This window comes from Podarcis pityusensis, assembly GCF_964106645.2.
Source record: "Podarcis pityusensis genome assembly, chromosome: 15".
In the NCBI taxonomy this organism is placed as follows: Eukaryota; Metazoa; Chordata; class Lepidosauria; order Squamata; family Lacertidae; genus Podarcis; species Podarcis pityusensis.
In genome coordinates, this window is record NC_138040.1 from 6,961,794 (window position 1) to 6,983,593 (window position 21,800).

Below are 21,800 nucleotides of genomic sequence, written 5' to 3' on the forward strand. Positions count from 1 at the left end.
AAATGATTATTTTTATTGTAAAAAAAAGCCTCTTAGGCAACATGCAGATGTGTGGCAATCACCACCTGGTCTTTATCATCAAGAACCCGCCACAAGATGGCCTCTTGCTGTACCACATTTGGTCATGTGGCATTTCCGTTACATATGGCTTATGAATCTAATTTAAATTGGCACCTGTCTGTCTTGAGAGACAGCACCAAAGTGACCTCCCCAGGGTGCAAGTCTGGACAGAGTGTATGGAGGTCCTGGGCTGCCCAGACGACAAGACCCTCCTCTTGGCCTCACTGATGTGGTCCAAAGGAAAGCAGAGCAATACATTTGGCTGCAGGAGGTTTCAGAAAGAGGCATACAATAATAATAATAATAATAATAATAATAATAATAATAATAATAATAATTTATTATTTATACCCCGCCCATCTGGCTGGGTTTCCCCAGACACTCTAGGCGGCTTCCAACAAAACACTAAATTACAATAACCTATTAAACATTAAAAGGCCTAGGACCCTCGTATCTACGGGACCGCCTCTCCTGGTATGCCCCACAGAGGAACTTACGGTCTTCAAATAAAAACATCTTGAAGGTCCCAGGCCTCAGAGAGGTTAGGCTGGCCTCAACTAGAGCCAGGGCTTTTTCGGCTGCGGCTCCATCCTGGTGGAACGCTCTGTCACAAGAGACAAGGGCCCTCCAGGACTTGACATCTTTCCGCAGGGCCTGCAAGACAGAGCTGTTCCACCAGGCCTTTGGTCAGGGCGCAGCCTGACTCCCTCCTTTGGCAATCTTTACAATACTTTAGTTTATGGTTGCCATCAATTTTGATTTTAATTAATTCTTTGATGTTTTTATAATGTTGCACTATTTTAGTGTTGTTAGCCGCCCTGAGCCCGGCTTCGGCTGGGGAGGGCGGGATATAAATAAAATTTATTATTATTATTATTATTAAAAGCTTCCCTAAACAGGGCTGCCTTCAGATGTCTTCTAAAAGTCTGGTAGTTGTTGTTCTCTTTGACATCTGGTGGGTGGGCGTTCCACAGGGTGGGTGCCACTACCGAGAAGGCCCTCTGCCTGGTTCCCTGTAACTTGGCTTCTCGCAGCGAGGGAACCGCCAGAAGGCCCTCGGCGCTGGTCCTCAGTGTCCGGGCAGAACGATGGAGGTGTATACCTTCAGGTATACTGGACCGAGGCCGTTTAGGGCTTTAAAGGTCAGCGCCAACACTTTGAATTGTGCTCGGAAACGTACTGGGAGCCATCCTACCATCTTAGGGACTCTAGATTTGTGTAGATTTTACTCCTTAGCCTTTTCTTCTCCAAAAGATACCTTGCAATGCAGTAGAGGTTTGGGATCAGGGTTTCCCTTCTCCTAAATAGGCTACCTTCCCAGGTGAATGAGCCCCACCTGCCCCCTCTAAAGCAGAAACCGCCTTCTTGACGGTTGGCCTCGCTGTTGGTCTCTGGTTCCTTATGCTCCATCTTGACCACTGAGATCCTCTAAAAGGACCCTTCTGATGGTTTCTCACGCCCCTGAAGTTGGTTTGGCCTTCACTAGGGACCAAGCCTCTAGGGAAGAAGACCCTGCCCTGTGGAACTCCCTGCCAGTTGAGGTTCAATGGGAACCGTTCCTGCCTTCTTTCAGACTTCTTCAGAATACTGCACTGTCCATTCGCAATATGAATTCCTCTCTTTAACCAACCAGTATCTACTGGTGCTGATTTTTAAAATTATATTTTGTGCACATTTATGGACAGATTTTATTACATTCTGCATGTTGTAATGCCATCTTGATATAGCTAATGAAAGTGCAGATTATAAATAAAATAAATAAAAATAAGACAACATATATAAACGTCCCTCCCAAATGCTTCAGCAGAATTTATCATCCAATCACCCCCAGCCAGTTTTTGTTCTTCTGTGCCAATGCTATAGATGATAGGATCATAGCGGTCAACTTTTTCCTTTTCTTGAGAGGAATCCTATTCGGAATAAGGGAATTTCCCTTAAAAAGGGGAAAACATTGACAGCTGTGGATAGGATGTATTTTGGGTTTATTTATTTTTTTAAGACAAGGATGATTTTTAGCTTTAAAAGATTTAGGAAATCTTTTGCAAATTAAGGTTACGAACAGACATATACACGAATGCACACAAATAAAACAACCACTTGTCTTGAAATGTGTTAACACGCACAAGGACACCACAAAGCAGCTTTGCTCAACCTAGCGCCCCCCAGACTTTTTGAACTACAACTCCCAGACACCATATTTGTTCCAGCTGGGGATGATGGGAGTTGTAGTCCAAAACATCTGGTGAGCATCAGGCTGGGGGAGACCAGTACAGACTATAGTTAGACGCATTCATTTCCCTCTTAATTGATTTCTGATTTTTGACCGTGGTTGTGGTGGGGGAATTAACCTCATTCCAAACTGTTTCTGATCGGATAGGAAGCAAATTTTTAGAGAGTACAGCTTTCCCCAACCAGGTGCTCTCTAAGGCCCTGTCTGCACTGTATGTTTTAGTTTTAAGTTACAGTTTTCCCCAAGGAATCCTGGAAATTGTTGCTTGTTAAGGGTGATGAGAGCTTCTCCCTCAGAGAACGTCAGTTCCCAGAGTTCTCTAGGAAGAGGGAGATGGACCAGTGGTTTGACTAAGTGAAAGGCAGCTTCCTACACTCCCGATTCTAATCTGGGGAAGGGCTAAAGCAGCTACTTCACATGCAAGAGGTACCAGGCCCAACCATCGAAATCTCCAGATAGGGCTGGGAATGTCCTCTGCCTGAAAACCTGAAGAGTCACTGACTGGAAAATGTAGGCCCGGGGTTGGGGAATGGATCCAGCCAATTGTGATGTTTGGCCAGTGCAGAGAGATGAGCAGATGGGAGCCCCTTCGTCAAGGCTGGTGGGTCAATCCTCAGGCAGCCTTTTGCTCTACACTCAGTCAAAATTGAACACCCGCTCTGCACACTGAAGGTCCCGGGTTCAGCATCTCCAGGTAGGACAGGGAAAGACGACGTCTTTGAAAGCCTGGAGAGCAGCTGCCGATCAGTACAGACCATGCTGAGCCAAATTTGCAGTTTGTGCATTAGCAACCTCAGGGCTTGATTGCTGTAACACGCTCGACGTGGGGCTGCCCTTGCATCTAGTCCAGAGGATTCCTCCTCTGCCAGAGGTCCAGAGGGCGGCAACATGGGAACGGGCCTTTTCTGCAGTGGCTCCCCGTTTGTGAAAGGCTCTCCCCCAGGGAGGCTTGCCTGGCGCCTTCATTATACATCTTCAGTCACCAGGTGTTGTGGGTGGGGGGATTATTGGTTTGTTGTTGCTTTTATATTCACTATGTACCTTGCGGTTTTTATATTGCTGTAATCTTATGTTCTGAGATCTGCAGATGAAGGGCAGTACAATGGTACCTTGGTTCGCGAACTCAATCCGTTCTGGAAGTCTGTTCGACTTCCAAAACGTTCAAGGTGCGGCTTCTGATTGGCTGATTGGCCCCAGGAACAACGCCAACAGCTGAAACGGATGTCTGGCTTTCAAAAAACGTTCGCAAACCGGAATACTTACTTCCGGGTTTGCGGCGTTCAGGAGCCGATTTGTTCGTCAGCTAAGCCGGTCGGGAACCAGGTTTCCATTGTATACAAATTTAATTAATAATAGAAATAATAAAGATGCAGTTAGAGGCCAGGCTGCTCATAGGAGCAGGCTTCTGGCAATGCATCGCTCCAAATAAATAATAATAATAATAATAATAATAATAATAATAATAATATAATTATACCCCGCCCAAAACACTAAAGTACAATAGTCTATTAAACATTAAAAGCTTCCCTAAACAGGGCTGCCTTTAGATGTCTTCTAAAAGTTTGGCAGTTATCTTTCTCTTTGACATCTGGTGGGAGGGCGTTCCACAGGGCGGGTGCCACTACCGAGAAGGCCCTCTGCCTGATTCCCTGTAACTTGGCTTCTCGCAGCGAAGGAACCACCAGAAGGCCCTCGGCGCTGGACCTCAGTGTCCATGTTACCAATTTGCCATCAGGCCAGGTCAAGGCCCCAAAAGTGCTACCTTCACCAGGAGCCGAGCCTTTAGCGTGGCAAGTCCTACGCCCTGTGGAACTCCTTGCCAATAGAGGTTTGGCAGGAGCCATCCCTGCCCCTTTCTGGATGCCTTCTAAAAACATTATTCAGACAGGCCCTTTGAACCTGAGGTGCTTTTACTGACATGCCTGCTTTTTTTAATTGTTGTCACTGCGGGTTGTATTTTAGGTGGCATACTACCTTGTGATATTTTATATAAAAGTGTGATGTGCAAATATTCATTTCAAGGTGTTGTTTGCTGAATTTCCTAGTTCAATAAACTAGGAAAGGAAAGGGAGCATGCAAGGCAAACACAGCCTGCTCCTGATTCCCTGTGCCAGAAAGCTTCCAGGCTAGAAGAGAGGAAAGGGGAAGGGGGGCAAAGCAACGCTAAGCCCTGATCCCAGGTGGAAAATATGGCAGGCCAGCATGCGTAATATGGGTGCCTGTCCAGGAAACTCGTAAGAAGAATGCTTTTGGTATCTCCTGTGGAAAAACAACCAAAAATAAGGTATCCATTCTACGAACCCCAAATGGAGGGAGGCAAGTTTGTGGCTATCTTGTTACAGGGAGAGGAATAAGAGAAGACAAGCAGACTGGCTTTTTAGATTACACTGCTCCGAGGCCTGGAACTAATGTTTCAAAAGCAGGGGAGCTAAGCCCGCAAGCGTGTGATGTTAAAAGTTCCACAGCATGCAAAAGTTGCCTTTTAAAATGCATAAAGAGAAAGAAGCAGCAGCAGCAGCAGAGGAACATGTTTGGAGGAGGAGGAGGAAAGCGAAATAGCACAAAACGGGGAGGATTTGTTAGGGTTCCAGGGATGAGAACGGGGATTCCAAAAACTATTAAAAAATTAAAAGTTAAGATGGTTAAAACCTGAAGCTAGTTAAAACCTATACATCCTTCTAACAACTAAACTATTATTTTTTTCAGATCTGAAAAGGAGGATAATTACTGTACCTGTTTAGCGTGGGTATGTTCCCTCTGTAATTAAACAACCACAGTTAGTTATAGTTTGTTAGTGAAAGCCATTGTAAAAATGAATTAAAAATCAATTAATTAAAAAAAAATCTAGAACTGTCATTCAAGCTGGTGTAAGGAGCAGAAGGCATAAGATTACATTCGTAGTAGGCAAAAAAGTTGGTGCACATTGTAGGTAGGACCGACTGGACTCAAAAAAATGAGATAATTTTCCTAAGCCGATAGCACAAAACAAGAGGAAATAGGATCCCAAAAAGGTGAGGCAGAAAAAAGGTGGCACATTTCAAAACTATTAAGGCTCTTCCCCTCACAGGTACCACAACATAAAAATTTAGTCAGAGTAGACCTACTGAAATTAATGAACACAATTAACTTAGGTCTATTAATTTTAATAGGTCCCATACCTAGCTGGATGCAACCCTAAATGTTACAAACCCTGATGTGCAGAGTTAGTAGCACTTGGAAGTCCAGTTGAAAATACCAGTTTGATTGCGGCTAATTGATGGCCCATTCATTTCAAAGCAGGACTTCAGTGTGATGAAAGTTTTACACAACCACATTTTTCACATATGTAGGCACAGCAGAAAGTCCTTGAATAAATGCCACCATTGCAATCATCACAGGCACATTTGTCAAGGATGAAATGTGCAATCCTAACCCCACTTACCTGAGAGCAAGCTGAATAGTACTTGTTTCTTAATAGACATGTATAGGATTGCACTGGGAGGCATTCTGCCATGTATTTAAGCAATAAAGAATTTAAGATGACAAACAACAGTTTAAACCAACTTCTTAAGGACTAGTGGCAAGGCACAAGGGCTCTAGTAAGATTCTCACTACATGTATATTGTAAAATGCGCTGTGCAAACCAACAGGAGTCACTGGCTGCGTTTGAATGTCACACTAAACCATGGCTTAGAGCTACTTGTAGGAGCTGTGCTACCTATTGGGCACTTCCTTGTTCTCCTCCTTCCATGCAGCCAATAGGAGTTTGGAAGCCTTTGCTTCCATTTTTGGCTAACCATTGTTTCTTGTGTCATATGGAATGACAAAACCATAGATAACAGTAATTATGGTTTAATATAAAAAAACTTCATTTTTTTTTTTTTAAATGAACCGGGATTGCACACGCTTTTGGACTGAGGACCTTGGTGACTCATGGCCACATGTCAGAGTGGGTGTGGATGAAGAGCAAAACTGGGGGCAGTGAGAACTATTGCTCTCAAGGCTGCCTTCTGAAAGACTTTCCCATCAGCTGTTCTACACTATTTAAAAACATATTTAACCATTCATTGTTCACGATTCATTTTTTAAAAAAATACAGGAGCCTCGGCAAAAATGACAAATTGTGATTGTTGTGAGCCGCTTTGAGCTTGGCATTTGTCATTGGAAAAGTGGAATGCTAATATTAAATCAAATCAAATGGTTGAGTCTTGGGGGCCACAAACTTTTTTGAGGGGGCTAGACATGGCCTGCAAGTCACAAGTTAGTCACCCCTGGTTCCAAGTAACTATAGTTATTTTAAACTATAGTTGCAGGTTCAGAAGACACTTCAAACTGTGGTTAAAACCAAAACTGTACGCTTCTAAACTCCTTTCCCCTTTCCGTGCAAGAAGAAAGGAAGGAGAGAAACACAAGCTCAGGGAGAGACCAGGCTCATTCATATCTCACTAAGCCACAATTTAGTTGGATGTCCTGATGCAGCCAGTAACTATATTAAAACGTATATTTTAAAATATTGTGGTACCTTTGCGGGGGGCAGCAAGTTGGGTTCTAGCCAATGCTAGTTCTATTCAGAGCAGACCACTTTAAAAAATGGGCATGGGTAACTTAGCTTCCATTGATTTCATTGAGTCTACTCTGAGTAAAACATAGTTGGATGCAACCCACTGACTTTCTATGTGCCACCTTTGAATCTATTCATTGTCTGTGCAAGTAAGAGTTCCACCTGATCAAAAAATAAAATAAAATAGCAAGCTGGTTAGCCTGGCTGGTGTCCAAAGAGCTGCTTCTTTGGTTGAGCAAATCAAAAAGCATTTTGCTTAATAATAATAATAAAAGTTTCCATCCACCCGCTTTCCCAACCTTTCCTGAAGATTTTTTCGTACTGCCACTCCCATCAGCCCCAGACCGCATGGCCAGTGGTCAGGAATGAGGGGGGTTGTAGCCAAAAACATATGGAGGGGATGAGGTTTGGGAAATCTGTCATATTAACTCTGCTCCCCCCCCCCCCGAAAAAGAAAAAAGCAGAGAAAGATAATCAGCTGGCCACAATTAATAGTACAGCACCCACCCCCATCATCTTGTCATTAGATCAGCTCAAAACACTTCACACACACACACATAAGATGGTCTTTACAGCCAGATTAGGCTAGCGGTGCACCCATTTTACAGCTGATGTAAGCTGAAGCCAAGGCAAATTAGGTGATGGGCGGGAATCCTTCCGCTGATGGCAGGATTGCTCCAAGGCTTAGAGAGAGACAAAGGACTTCTTCACGTGGCGCACAGTTCAACTATGGAACTCCCTTCTGTAAGAGGGAGTGACGACCACCAACTTGGATGGCTTTAGAAGAGGATTAGATAAATTCATGTAGTGGGACTAAGCTACTGGTGGCGCTTAGCCACAATGGTTATTTTCTACCTCCATTCTCAGAGGCAACGTACCTCTGAACACCTGTTGCTGGGAATTGCATGTGGAGAGAGAGGGATGCTGAGTTCGGGCCCTGCTTTCAGGCTTCCCACCGAGGCACTGGATTGGCCAGTGTGAGAACAGGAGGCTGGTCTAGATGGGCCCGTGGTCCAATCCAGCGGGCTCCTCTGATGTTCTGATTTAGAAGTGTTGAGCTCAGTTCTTAAAGGTGTAAGGGCTCCAGGTAGACTGGACAGACCTTCAGGCCCTGGAGCAGCTCTCTTACCCCCAGAGCATCATTCATCCTCACCTTCTCCCCACGACATCACCCAGGAGGCCAAGCAATGCAGGAAGGGGCAATGAGGCAGGCTGAAAACAAAGCTGCGTGGTCCAGTCGCAGTTGAGGACTGTCAAACTGCACCGGTTTCCACTAGGCGAGACGTTACTAATTCATGCTCCTTTCGCTTTTGTTACGGCTTGTAGCTAAACGATGCACTTGTTATTATTTATTACTGCTGCTATTAACTTATATACCGCTTCGTGACAAAATGAGCTTCCAAGCAGTAAAGCAAAGTATAAAAACCAGTTACTTTTTCTGCCTGACAGCGCAATGCTACACAGAGGTCGACTCAGAAGTAAGTGCCATCGAGTTTAATGGTGCATACTTCCAGGCAAGTAGATATATGTATAAATGCAGGCATTTTGAAAGAAATACGGGGCTATTCACACAACCATTTGTGGCACATGCCAAGACAGACTACTCAAAATGGAGTGTTGGCACAATCTTGTCTGGTGAATGCTTCCATCTGTGGCCATAGAACGACTTTAAACTGCTTCAGGTTTGTTTTGTTTTTTAATCTAAGTCTTCAGAAGGGTGGGAGAGAGAAAGGGCTTCCAGAGTGACTTACAAATCACTAAAAAGCAAAAAGTGCCATTAGGCTCACAATCTAAAAAAAGACATCACACAAAAGGAAAAATGGACTGGGAGGGAGGAGGAAATATGCAAACTCAGGCTCAAGTTCTTAGCTACAAGTTCTTCTAATGACCAGCTGGGATGGAAATGTTCAAGAGGTGGAAATGAAAGTTGCCGTGCCGATGGAGTGGTCCTGCTTTCTTTCTCTTCCCTCCCCAGCTGTAGCCTGATGAAACAGCTACTAGAGACTCAACATTGCACTGGGACACACTGTACCTCTCTGAATTGCACCTCAGATACATCACTGCCTTCCAGAGGCTGCTGGACTACAACTCCCATCAGCCCCAGCCACCAGGGCCAGTGGCCAGGGATGATGGGAGTTGTAGTCTAGCAACATCCAGAGGGCGCCATTGGCGGCCAGCCTGGGGTCAGTCTGTCAAGTGCCACAAGGCTGCCTCTCCTGTTAATCTGGATTTAACGCCGCTCTCCCCTTGGAAATCAATGCAAAACTCGCAAACCATGACAAGGAAAGCCAACAGAACACCAACACACAAATGTAGACAACACAAACTGGAGTCAACACCACAAACACGACACAACCCTTTTCCATCATCACGTTCCAGCAAAAAGGGCCCATACAAAAGGGTTGGTATTCTGGTCACCACCACCCTGGTCATGAGTGCTATCTGGGTAAATTGCATTCTTGCTTATGTTTCAAAAGGATGAGGTTCCCACCCTCGCAGCTATATTAAGGGAGAGAGGGAGACTATCATTTGCAGCACACAAAGATGGCAAATTAAGGGTCTTTTCAGAAGAACCAGTGGCGTGAAATGTGGCTGGGGGGGGGGGGGAGAGAGATAAGGGAGCCACACCAGAGGAGCTTACGGTTTCGGAGGGGGAGCTGCTTCAAAAGTGCAGCCAGTTGTAATTGACCCTTCCGAAAGCACCATCTGCAGCCAAAGCTGTCTGCTCCGAGCATGCAAGAGTGCAGAATGATGCGCTGGCAGTGGAGACAGAAAGGGGAGCCTCCACCAACTCTCCAGTCATAAACCAACTTGGCACAAACCTAGGAAGTAAACCCCCTTTCGGGTTCCAGGATCTGGGCCAATCATGTCCAGAGCAAATCAAAACCAAGCCACCAAGAGGGAAAGCAGTGGCTCAGTGCTAGAGCATCTGTTTGGCATGCAGAAGTCCCAGGTTCAATCCCCAGCCTCCCCAGTGTAGAGCCAGGAAATGCTCCCTGTCTGACGTCTGAGAGAGCTGCTGCCAGTCCGAGTCAACGATACTGAGCTAGATGGACAAAAGGTCGGGCTCAGGATAAGGCAGCTTCCCATGCCTCTTTCTCAAGCAGCTATCAGGGTTTGGGACTGGGGTGAGAGACCTTGGGAGCCACTACCAGCCAGAGAGAGAATATTGGGCTAGATAAGCTATTTGCACTCAATAGTTCAGGCCAGTCCTGTGCCCCTCCAGATAATATTGGACGAAACTCCTCTACCCACTGGTTATGTTTTCAGGGAGAGCAAGAGAGAGAAAGCCGCCACTGACTTCAGTTATGAGCTGCTGGACACTCAGAATCTGCACAGATGGAACTCTATATAAGTTCATTGTAAGATCTGCTAACTTTAAGAACTTGCGCGTGAGCTTGCTTTTCCCTCCTCCCTGCTGTTCCCTTTTTCCTCATGTGCTGTGTCATTTAAGATTGTGAAGCCAAGGGCAGGAGCAGCCTTAAAAAACCCTCATTTCTGTAAGCCATTCAGACAGCCTTTGGGGCTAAAGGGTCAAGGGTACACAAACTCTGTAAATAAATCTATGAAAACGCTGCACTGCGATAGAGACAGGTTTTGCCATGTAGAAAGATTTGCTGATGGGTGGAAGTCGCTCTGAAAGGTAATCAGGAATGGATATAGGTGGGAGTAAATAAATATTAATAAAGGGAAAGGAAGGAAAAGGGGGAGGAGAGCACCCCAGCTAAACATTCATATGTGTGAGGGGGGGAGCTGATCCTTAATCTGATTTTTCCTCTCTTTTCCCTATCCCCACCACGTCTTATTTTTGTTTTTCTGTTTATATCACATTGTAAGCCATCTGTTATAAAAAGGACGGCAACACCTTTTGTATGTCTGGGCCAAAAAGGAGTCCAATAAATATGTAGCAATGCTGTAATAAAGCTCTTGTCAGCCAACATCCCTATAAGGTACCGCAGCATTTGATTCCCTCTGTATGGCAAAGGAAGAAGCTGAGGGCAGGAGAATGGATCTTGAGTCCTACCCCCAGTTCCTAAATGAAACTGACCCATAGGGCATAAAAAACCTAAGAGAGCTGTGGGTCGTTTCCTCTGGATCCCCCTTTTCTTCCCCACCGGCCCGAAACTCAGGTTTGCCTTGCAGAAGAGGCACCCTGGACACAAAAGGCACCTCCGGGCTCAGCAAGCCTAGGAAACATTTGTTTGGAATTCCGTCCCCACTTGAGTCCGCCACTGCCGTCCAATTTGCATCCCATTATCCCGGCGGCTCCATTCCGCCAGCTGCCCCCTCCAAACGCTGCCCTCTCACAAGCAGGCCAGTCAAGGGAGCGGCCGCAAATTACGGCTACCTGCTGCTTAATTAACATCAAACCCACAGCACAAAACTATGGGGGATTTACAGGTGGTCCCTGGAAGCGCCCGCCTCCCTGCATCCGCTGACGGTGTGTCCCTCCCCGGCTGCAAAGAGCAGGAACCCCAAGAGTCCTAATGATACACTCCCAAGAATCCCATTCATCCCTCCAGGTTTCAGTGTAGCTTAAGAGCCACAAGGCACCGCGGCTGATTTCGTATCAAGAGCCGAGTGATTGATGGAAGGCAGGCTGTTTTGCCAACTACTTAACTCTGCTAAGATGTTTCTACAGCGCCAGACGTTTGAGCAGATCCCTGCGATCGGACAGGTATAGCAAGGGCTATGTGGTGTTTGTGTTCTACTTTCCCGTTTTGCTTCATTCCAAGAAATAACAGATTCAATTATCTACAGCACCAATGAGAAACAGGTTCTTCCTTTTTTAAATAAAGAAGAACCACCTAACCAGGAGGGTTTTGCATTCTACAGTGAGAGTCCGGGGCTGCAAACAAATGTTCAGCCAGCATTCTGAGAATCTCAGCATTCATTGTATTTATGAGTTTCTAGACCTTATGATTTCAAAGGTTCCTGGTTTCTCTTTTTAAAAGTGTGGGTATCTCAGAAGCCAGAAAACCATAAAACTCTCACTGCTGCTGTACTGATAAAATTATAAACAGCCATGTTTGTATATGGTGATTCTACAGCAGCAGAGGAAAGAAAATTCAAGAAGTGTTATTCATCACATTTTGAATCTGAAGGTTCCCAGGTCTTTCAGCTCCACCCCCCCTTACTCAAAAACATCTAGTGTCTAACCCTCATGCCTGCTTGAAAATGTGCCAGCAACATCTGCTGAAATCGCAGAAGGCAGAGAGGTGGCTAAATAAGATTTCCCATGTCCCACCCAGCTGTTTGTTCCTCTGCATGGTCTCACAGCAGAACCCAAATGGTAAAATGTTGCAGAACTAAAATTAGGGGAAGGGGAAAAAAATCATGCCCCATCTGCATTATTTATACAGGACACAGAATTCTGCTTGCCTGGGCACAGGATTTAAACTGCAGTACATCCAACCCTGCCTTTCAATCCATTATATGGCTGAGGGTTGATGTCCAACAAAGGGGTGCATTTTGCTCATGCTGAATCAAGTTTCAATGTCAAGCAATGCTAAATGCTTCATTCTCTAGAAAGGAAGATGCCATTGCTCCTTTGGGGAACGCCATCTGCTCTAGAAGCTCTTTCCCTTAAAAGCCAGAGCTCAGTGGGGAGACCATCTGCAATGCATGCAGAAGGTCCCAGCTTTAAGCCTTGACACCTCTAGGTTGGGCTGGGAGCAAACCTTGAAACCTGGGAATCAATGGTAGGCATTGCAGAGAGCACTGAGCTCCATGGACCCACGATATGAGTCAGTATAAAAGCAGCTTTCTTATTTAAATCAGGTCTTAATTCACAGCCATGAGGACTGGGACCCTACTTTGTTTTTAGAGGCAGGGCTGTGGCTCAGTGGCAGAGCATCTGCTTTGCATGCAGAAGGTTCTCAGTTCAATCCCCGGCATCGCCAGGCAGGGCTGCATGGGGCTCCTTGTCTGAAACCCTGGAGAGCTGCTGGCAGTCAGTGCTGGCAGTACTGAGTTAGGGAGACCAGTGGTCTGACTTGGTATAAGACAACTTCCTATATTTCTCAGGAATGAAGGTGATAATGATTTTAAAAAAACTACAAATCCCTATCTCTCTTAACTCCTGCACCTGTCTTACATTTCTTGATTGTCCCCCAGAGGGACATAGCTCAGTGGCAAAGCACTTCTTCTGTGTGCAGAAGGCCCAGGTCTTCTCCTGGTAGGACTGGGAATGTCCCTTGCCTCAAACCCTGGAGAGCCACTCTGCCAGTCAGTGTTGGTAATACTCAGCTTGATGGACCAATCGTCTGACCCTGTCTAAAAGGCAGCCTCCCACGTGCTTAATCCTGGGGACTGAAAACAGAGCTAGACCTCGACACATAGGAAGACCTGGTCACATCGAGCTTCACTATCACAGGTAGGACAAACACCTGCGGCAGATTCTGAACCTGGAGCCAACAAATACCAGGTGGGGACCTGATGCCTGTGCTACCAGCAAGCTCTGGAACAAGGGAGAAAATTATAGGCAGCACTCTGTGCACACTACGATTCCCAGGAAGCAGCTGGATCAGGCCGTGGGCCCACCTAGACCTGCATCCTGTTTTCACAGTGGCGAACCTGATGCCCCATTGGCAAGCCCACAAGAAGGACTTGACTGCAACAGCAGGAGCGCCCAGTACGGTAGCTCGCACAGAATCAGGCATCCCGAGACTCTCAGCTTTCTGCCTCGCTTCCTTTTTCTTATGATCGGGAAGGTACGCAGAGAGGTTGGTGGGATGTTGGCTGCCGAAATTTCACAACACCTGCAGAAATCAAAGACTTGAGGGCCCTTCCCCCCTCTTGAGGCTAGAAAAAAGCAAGGGGTGGGGAGAGAACTACGCAAAACCAGTAAGATAAATGCATGCAAATCTGCTCAGTTTGCATAATTCAACATTTCCTGTTGCAGAATTCAACTCTTTTCATTTTTAAGCACGGAATGCATCCAGTCCTAACCGCTAGGTAACCAACCATACCAGGAAGGGCTGTAGCTGAGTGGTGGAGCATCTGCTCAGCATGCAGAAGGCAACCTGGCACCTCCAGGTAGGGCTGGGAGAAAGCCCTGCCTGAAACCCTGGGGAGCTGTTCCCAGCCGGTGCAGCCAATACTCAGCTAGGTGGAGGAGCAATTACGGAAGGGCAGCGTCCTATTTTCCAAGATGAAGGAACTGCTTGGAACAGCAAGCAGACCAGAAGGCATTCTGGAGACTTAAGGCCTGGCCCTTCAGGGTCAGGGCTGCCCTTCTGGTCACCAACACACCTAAGAATGTTAACACCCCTTTGCAGCTAGATCAGGCTAGTCCAGCATCCTGTTCTCGCAGTGACCAACCAGCTGCCCCAAAGTGAAACCTGCAAGCAGGACCTGAGCACAACAACAACTCTCTCAGCTTGTGATTCCCAGCAACCAGCATTCAGAAGCACACTGCACCCGTAAGTGGAGGTGCAGCCTTTTCCATATCTCACCTTTGGTGACCTTTCCCCCCTTCCCACCTGGCAGGAGTTATGACCTCATGGCTATAGCCAATGGGTGTTGATTCTCCACCTTAGCTTAGCCCATGACATGGATGTGGGGCATTTCTAAGGCTTTCTTGAAGAGAGGGGGATTAACTGAGGAAAGGGGGATGACATCAGTGATAGGAAAACAGGGGGAGGGGGGAGTGGATAGCTGAAGACGGCTCCGGGATTATAGAAAAGGACCTACAAAATAGCATGCAATTATTTGCAAATATTATCAAGTTGAAGAGAACAGATGAGACCAAATTCAATGGCCCATTTATATCATTGCTGAGAGATCTTTGTGCAGCTGGGCTTGGAGGGCTCATTCATTTCAAGCGAGCCCAGATTTTGAAGAGAGAGAGAGAGAGACGGGGGGAGGGGCGGGAAGAGTGGGAGAAGGACCCTGTTTCACGAGATGTACTGATGGATTCTCAATGAACCGAGACCGGCCCTCGCCGGCCAATCCCGCCAAACATAAAACGAGGAGGATGAAATAAAAGGCAAAGGATATTTGGGAGACAAAGGAAAAAGAAAATAATACTCCCAACCCCCCACCCAAAAAAATGAGGGGGGCTTGTGGGTTGTGGCTATTTTTGTGCGCATGCATCGGTTATGGATCAACAGTGGCACCCGGTGGGCGAAAAGGGATAAGGCAGGCTCATCATATCCTCTATCCAGTACGTTCCCAACCAGAACAGGACTCAAATCTGCTCCATTTGCCTTCATATGGCTTCTCGGTCTTCTGGCTGTGGGTGCAAACCTTTCTTTCCTCGGTTAAAAATCAGAGGCTCTTACACCCCAAAAGCCTTTGGCTTTGGCTGATTAATATCCTACAGCCTTGTAAAGTGGGGGGGGGGGGTATTGCTTTATTTTGTTTCTGTTCTAACTATTTAATTGTGTTTTTACCCTGTACTGTTACCTTGTGTATAATAAATTTAATAAATAAAAAGATAAGATGTGGAAAAGAGCAACAAGGGTTTCACAAATTTCTGTGAAAATTCAGCGGCCGCTCTTCTGAGTGCACCTCCAAACTGGAAGGGGATAAGCCTCACACAGGGAGGTAAACAGGTCACAGTCAGCCAAGCCTATTGTGTCCCTAATGAGAAACAACTGAACAATCTCTTCGCAAGGCACAAGGCACAAAACCGACCGACCTCCACTCCAGGAGTGGGTGAGGTTCAGGCTATACATGCGGCAGAACAAGGTGGCAAGGTGACAGAGTGGACTGGACCAGTTCAGTTAGGAAGACAATGGATAAAGTCATTTTAAAAGCCTCACTTCTGTGTACAAATAAATCACCACAAGCAGACAGCTAGCCCCTCAGGGGGTAGGCTGGTCTAGAACCTTTCTCTTCGGTGTACTAGTTTTTTAGCAGCTATTCAAAAATAACATCCCACATTAGAAGTATGAAGCGATACAGTTCAAGTGCTCTCAGTCCTCACACAGCATTCTAGACTGTGCCTGGATATTCTGCTGAGAAATGAGGAATACTTCGCTTCCCCCCCCAATAAAGTGAAACGTGTCCAATAATTTTAATAGGGTTTTGAACAAGTGACAGGACTCTCCCCCTCTTCCTTCCTCACTGAACCCAGCTAGGAAACGTAAGTAAGAGGAGCATCAGTCCCTCCTCTCTTAAGAGTCTTTCACTTCTTTCAAGCATCATTCCCTTGCTCTGCCTTTATGCAGAGCAGATGAAGCTTTCCTTAGGACAGGGTTAGGCAACTCTAGGGCTAGAGGCCAAATCCAACCCTTGGGACTTTCCCCAGGGCCACACACCCCTATGTGCCTTCCTCCTTTTTCTGGGTGGAATGGGCCCTTGGACAGTGATCATTCATCTTGCTGTGGTTTGGATGCAAGAGAGGCCTGGGCACGTGCAGAAACCTTGGACTTTTGCATGGGTGGAATGCAGCCTGTGGTACAAAGATTAAGAGCGGCACCCATTGCTCCGCCTACTTTCATCTCCGGCCCCGCCCACTACTAGAACCCACATGGTTGCCCATAAGGGAATTGAGACCCTAGAACTGAAAATGTTTATCCGCCTGACTTCTAAAAACTCATTGGAAATGCCAGGATCAAACCGAAGTTTGAGAATTCGTTGTGATCCCTGTTTTTACCTTACTTCTGTATTCACCCCAATTTTGGGAGGTGGGAGGGGCTGTACTACAGTCCCTACAGACTTCTAAGAGGAGAGTAGGAGAAGGAACATTTCAGAAAACTACTAGCTAGGAAATGGAGCAGGCTGAACGTTTATTCTGCCAAAGGGCTAGCCACGTAGATATTGCTGCTAGCACCAAAAGCTGCTGCACGTGGAAGTGGGTCGTGTTTGCACCAATGTGGAGAAAGATTGTCCCAATACCACACAAAAATTTCCTCGCATGGAAATATTTAGAAAAACACATCAGTACTTTAATGTATGCTGGGGAACCCTGCAGCCTCCAGATGCTGCTGGACTCCAACTCCCACCATCCCCAGCTTTCGGCCATGCTGGCTGGGGCTGATGGGAGTTGAAGTCCACAACATGCATCTGCAGGGTCACTAGTACCCCATGCCTGACATATGGACCGGCCCAACATGCTGCCCTCCATCTTGCGAAATAGCTCATGGTTCACATTCTTGGTTTCCCTTGTGCCACAATTTTCCAACACATTGGACAGTTTTCTAACATGTCTCAAACTCCCGGTTCCCCCACCAATACACAGTGCCCCACCCCCACCCCTGAACTGTCCTCCACTCCAAATTGCCTCGGTGGTACATGCAAGCTGGGTCTAACCTGTTTGGATGGGAAGTGGGCAGCATGAACTGGAACTCCACCACACAAGTGTTGTCTTTCAGCTGGCGGTGCTGGACGCTGTTCAGCTCGTAGGCGATGTATGCCCTTCGAACATACACCTCGGATGGAGGAGGAGAAGGAGGAGAGGATTATCACAGAGAGTTAAAGCCACGTGGCCATTTAAAGCAATGTCCCTCCATGCCTGACAGGGACCAGAACCAACCTTAAAGATGGATTTCTAAGGAGTTGAGCCTTGGCAATGCCATTCACATCCCCCACAATCCCTAGCCATAACCAAGTACAGCAAAACCAGTTAAGCAAAATTAGGAAATGCAAGCCTCTTATTTTACTTTTTGTGCAATAAAGCAATGCTGGTCACAGAATGTAACCAGTTGCAGTAGAATTTTATTTGGAATAGACAAACACACACACACACACACACACACACACACACACAAATCAGGGATGCAAAACCTTAGGCCTGGGATCTGAATGTGCCCTGCCAAGCCTTTCTGTATGGCCCTTGGGACTCTCCCCAGGCCACACCTCTCACACTACTTGAGTCCTTTTGCCTAGATGGAATGTGCCCTTGAATAACACCTCTTGCTTGCCTGGATGGAGGAGACAGAGGGATGAGTGAGCGAGCATAGACACTAACCTACTGTAAATAGGTAAAACTGACAGTGATTGCTCTGTCCACTTTTGCCTCTAAGGTAAAGGTAAAGGGACCCCTGACCATTAGGTCCAGTCGTGGCCGACTCTGGGGTTGCGGCGCTCATCTCGCTTTTCTGGCCGAGGGAGCCGGCGAACAGCTTCCGGGTCATGTGGCCAGCATGACTAAGCCGCTTCTGGCAAACCAGAGCAGTGCACGGAAATGCTGTTTACCTTCCCACCGGAGTGGTACCTAGTTATCTACTTGCACTTTGACATGCTTTCAAACTGCTAGATTGGCAGGAGCAGGGACCGAGCTACGGGAGTTCACCCCGTTGCGAGGATTCGAACTTCCAACCTTCTGAACGGCAAGTCCTAGGCTCAGTGGTTTAGACCACAGTGCCAACCGCGTCGCTTTTGCCTCTAGCTCTACCCAAAAGATGACACGACCCTTTCTAAAGTGCTAGATGCTGGAGTGGGCAAGGATTGAAGATCAACATCATCAAAGAGAAACAGAAGGGGGACACACACACACACACACACACACACACACACACATTTGCTTAAATTGTTTTAAAATGAGAAGAAACCTACCTCTAAAGCAGCCATCCTCACTACCTGGTTACTGTGATAGAAGAAGTTTGGTAGTACATCGAAGATGGATGTCTCCGAAAGAATGAGTTTCTAGACATAGGGAAGGGAATCAGAGAGGAGAAGCAGGTTTTTCTAAAATCTCGGACATTCATTACCTTTTCCCCCTCCCTCAAAACTAAGACAAGGTCCAACACATGGTATAGACGAGAAAGCAAGAATTTGGGTGCAAAAAGTCTCCCCTCCCTCAAACCACATTTAACATGTAGGTGAGTGAATGGGCTGCCTGAGGCAAGATGAAGTGCTCCATTCTTTCCTCTGCAGCCATCATGGAAATCAAGTGGGCTGTGAGAATCAGGACCTTCTTCTCTTCCACAGAAATGCACTGAATGCCTGTAGCTGCCTCCCTGCTCGCCTGCCCCGGTCCTGCCAGCCCCCAGGCTAGTGAAAAGCCTTGAGGGTTAGTAATTTTGGAGCAGTCATCTGTAATGCTGCTTTCATTAGAGCAGTATCTTCCAAACTGGAGTCAATCAATCATTAAAGGCATTTGTTAGTCCAGAGCAGGGTTTCCCAAACTTGAGTCTCCAGCTGAATTTGGACTACAACTCTCATCAACCCTAGATAACAGGACCAGTCACTGCTGGATTTACGTATAAGCTAAACAAGCTACGTATAGCTTAGGACCCCACTCTCTTGGGGGCCCCCCAAAAATTTAAAGGAAAAAAATAATGTGTTTGCATTATTAAGTTTGTTATGAATAAAAAATCATTTTAAGAGAGAGCTTAATAATTATTTCATTATTAATATACTTCTTCCTAATTGTATTTCACTATTAATATACTTCTTCTTAATTGTATTTCAGTTCAACAATTACTTAGATAAAATACATATTTTGTTATGTGCAAATGGCTCTAGATACCTATTGGGTCCATAAATTACCATATAGCATATATTCAACACAAAATAATGACAATTTGTTGTTGAGAAAGGACAGCTGGACATATAAAGGGCCCCATTACCTTCAGTAGGTTAGGGCCTCCTCAAACCTCATCCAGTGGTCAGGAATGATGGAAATTGTAGTCCAAAAAAACAACTGGACACCCAAGTTTGGGAAACCCTGGTCCAGAGTGTTCATCCACAGATAAGCAGCCTGCCATGTCACTGTATGGTAACCAACTCAAGCCTTGGCTCCTAATCAAGCTTTATCTGCAGGACTGAGCCATTTTGCTCTTTAGGTCTGCACTGGGTACCAGTTGCATCATGCAAGTCACTCATAATGCAAAGATGCTGCATAAAGCCCCCCCCCCCCCCGTCCATCTACAGAGGAGCCTGCCTGTCGCTTCTCTGTATGACTCCCTAGTCTGGACTTGCCTCCTCCCAATCACCCTTTGCTGGGGGTGGGTCATTTATTCCCATCTTCACATCAGATGGGCCTGAATCATTCAAGAGACAGCAGACTTGCCTACCCTCACAACATCTCTGCCTGAGTCTGTGTTCTGAGCCTGCCTTCTTCCAGACAGGAGCGACGCTCGAGGGGTCAGCTCCTTAGAGGATGGTTCACTCTTACCCTTCCACACTCTGAAAGCAAAAAAATTTTACTGCAAACTTGAAGCCCATACCTGCAAATTTTCTATACAGAACTGGTGCCCGTACATATCGATGGCCGAGAGGAAGATGGACTCCACCTGGTTATGTCGCAGCTCGTAAGAGGGCAAGTGGGAAGCGATGAGGACCTAGAGAGATAAGAAGACCGGGGGGGGGGCATTTAAAGACTGCCCGGAAGGTTTAAAAGTTGAACTTCAAACTCAGATTCAAGACCCTGTCCAGCCCTGAACTTAAAGGGAACCTATTCCAAACCCAAGCCAAGAGCTTCATAACTGACCGGAAGTTATGAAGACAGTGGGTACACCCCTCCCAGAAACCTTTTAAAGACAAGCCAGGGTGACCTTACGAGTCTGTTGCACGTGCTCACGCCATCCGGGCAAGTGCATCAGATCACGTACAGTAGCACATTTGGAGCCCTGGTTTCATCAGGCTTTGCGATTTTGCACAGGAAAGATGGTCTGCCTGGCCGGGCTGAGCAGGGGGAGCTGTTAATTGGAAAACGAGGGCGACAGGCTACTGGGAGGGGGGTGGGCACCATGGACTTGCTGTCAGTTTCAGCAAGTAAAAAGTAGAGTAGACTGCAGCATGTTTTTCAAGCCAGTGGTAAGAGACTCTGCAGCAAGGTTTCGTAGATTCCAGGCTGGTGGGATATACTGCCTTTTCTTCTTCATTTGAAAACAGAATTCTTGGATCGACCAACCATAACCAGGTGCAAAAATAAAGAACAGGTTGTCTCTGGGCTACAGGTGGGGGAGGGAGAAATTCGTTTCAGTTCACATGAAGAAGGGGACCAACTAAGTCTACACTCTTTGAAACAATTCGCAAACCAAAGCACAGGAAGTCTTCGAAATTTTCACTTTGCCAAATTTTGAAACACTGTTCTCCAACCAAGCAATGTGTACAAAAAAGCATATACTGGGTTAAAGTGTGTGTAAAAATGCATATAACTGTGCAAGTAACATATGGAGATGTGCTTTGTGAAAATGTGTTTGTCTTAGGCAAAACAGTGTATAAGAATCTGCATTTCTGGAGAAACTCTGCACTAAAATTCTGATTAAAATTTTAACAAGAACTTACTTTTAGGATGGGGGATTTGTGAATTGATGTGGAAATGTAGAGAACTGAACTTATTACTGGAAAAATTAGAAACCAAATGAGAGAAACCAAAACTTTGGCATTTTTACCGATCTCTAAGCCAAGCGCATGCTGAATCTAGGCATTTGTTTCCAGTACCAAGAACTAAAACTGATCTCAACAGTTCCTTCACACAACTGTGTGGCAATTTTTGGTTGGCTCTCTTCTATTTCAGCAGCCAAATTTAAGTGGAGGAAGGAGCCGTCTTGCTATCGCTATTGTTAAAAAAAATAAAAATAACAAGCTGCAAGTCAGAAAGTTTTGCAGATCTCCTGCAAATCACCCAGTAAATTAGGAACACAGGTCAAGCCAGCTTAGACCTGCCCATACAGACTGGCCATACATTCCCAGCTGTACCTGGGGTGTGTCACTGGGGTCTGAACCTGGCACCTCCTACATGCAAAACAAATGTTCCACCCTTCTAAAGCAAGTTCCCAGTCCTCATGGTTCTGAATTCATAGCTGGATTAAATAGGGGCATAGGAAGCTGCCTTATATAGGATCAGGCCATTGCCCCTCTATCTCTAATCTGACTGGCGGCAACTCTCCAAGATTTCAAGCAGGGATCTTTGCCTGCCTGGAGATGCCATGAGGGACTGAACCTTCTGCATGCAGGGCAGCAAGGCAGTTGCTCTGCCACTGAGCTATAGCCCTTCCCCTACCCTGCAAAGAACTCAGGTGGGTACAGCCCACTGTTAGAAAGAAAAGGGAATGGAATGGAGTATCCCAG

The 21,800-nt window shown here is 46.3% G+C and overlaps 1 protein-coding gene across 6 annotated transcripts in view; it reads right to left on the reverse strand.

Annotated features, from left to right (window-relative positions):
- Positions 1-21,800, reverse strand: part of ACACA (acetyl-CoA carboxylase alpha) — a 195,360-nt gene that overhangs the window by 105,374 nt on the left and 68,186 nt on the right. For 4 of the 6 annotated variants that reach the window (XM_080982740.1, XM_080982738.1, XM_080982742.1 and 1 more), the window contains 4 exons: positions 19,952-20,065; positions 18,336-18,425; positions 17,091-17,209; positions 5,024-5,047 (listed from right to left, as the gene is read on the reverse strand). In XM_080982740.1, coding sequence (XP_080838866.1) covers positions 5,024-5,047; positions 17,091-17,209; positions 18,336-18,425; positions 19,952-20,065 — 347 coding nt within the window. The remainder of the gene's footprint in view (positions 1-5,023; positions 5,048-17,090; positions 17,210-18,335; positions 18,426-19,951; positions 20,066-21,800) is intronic. The other 2 variants (XM_080982741.1, XM_080982739.1) reach the window with 1 other exon arrangement.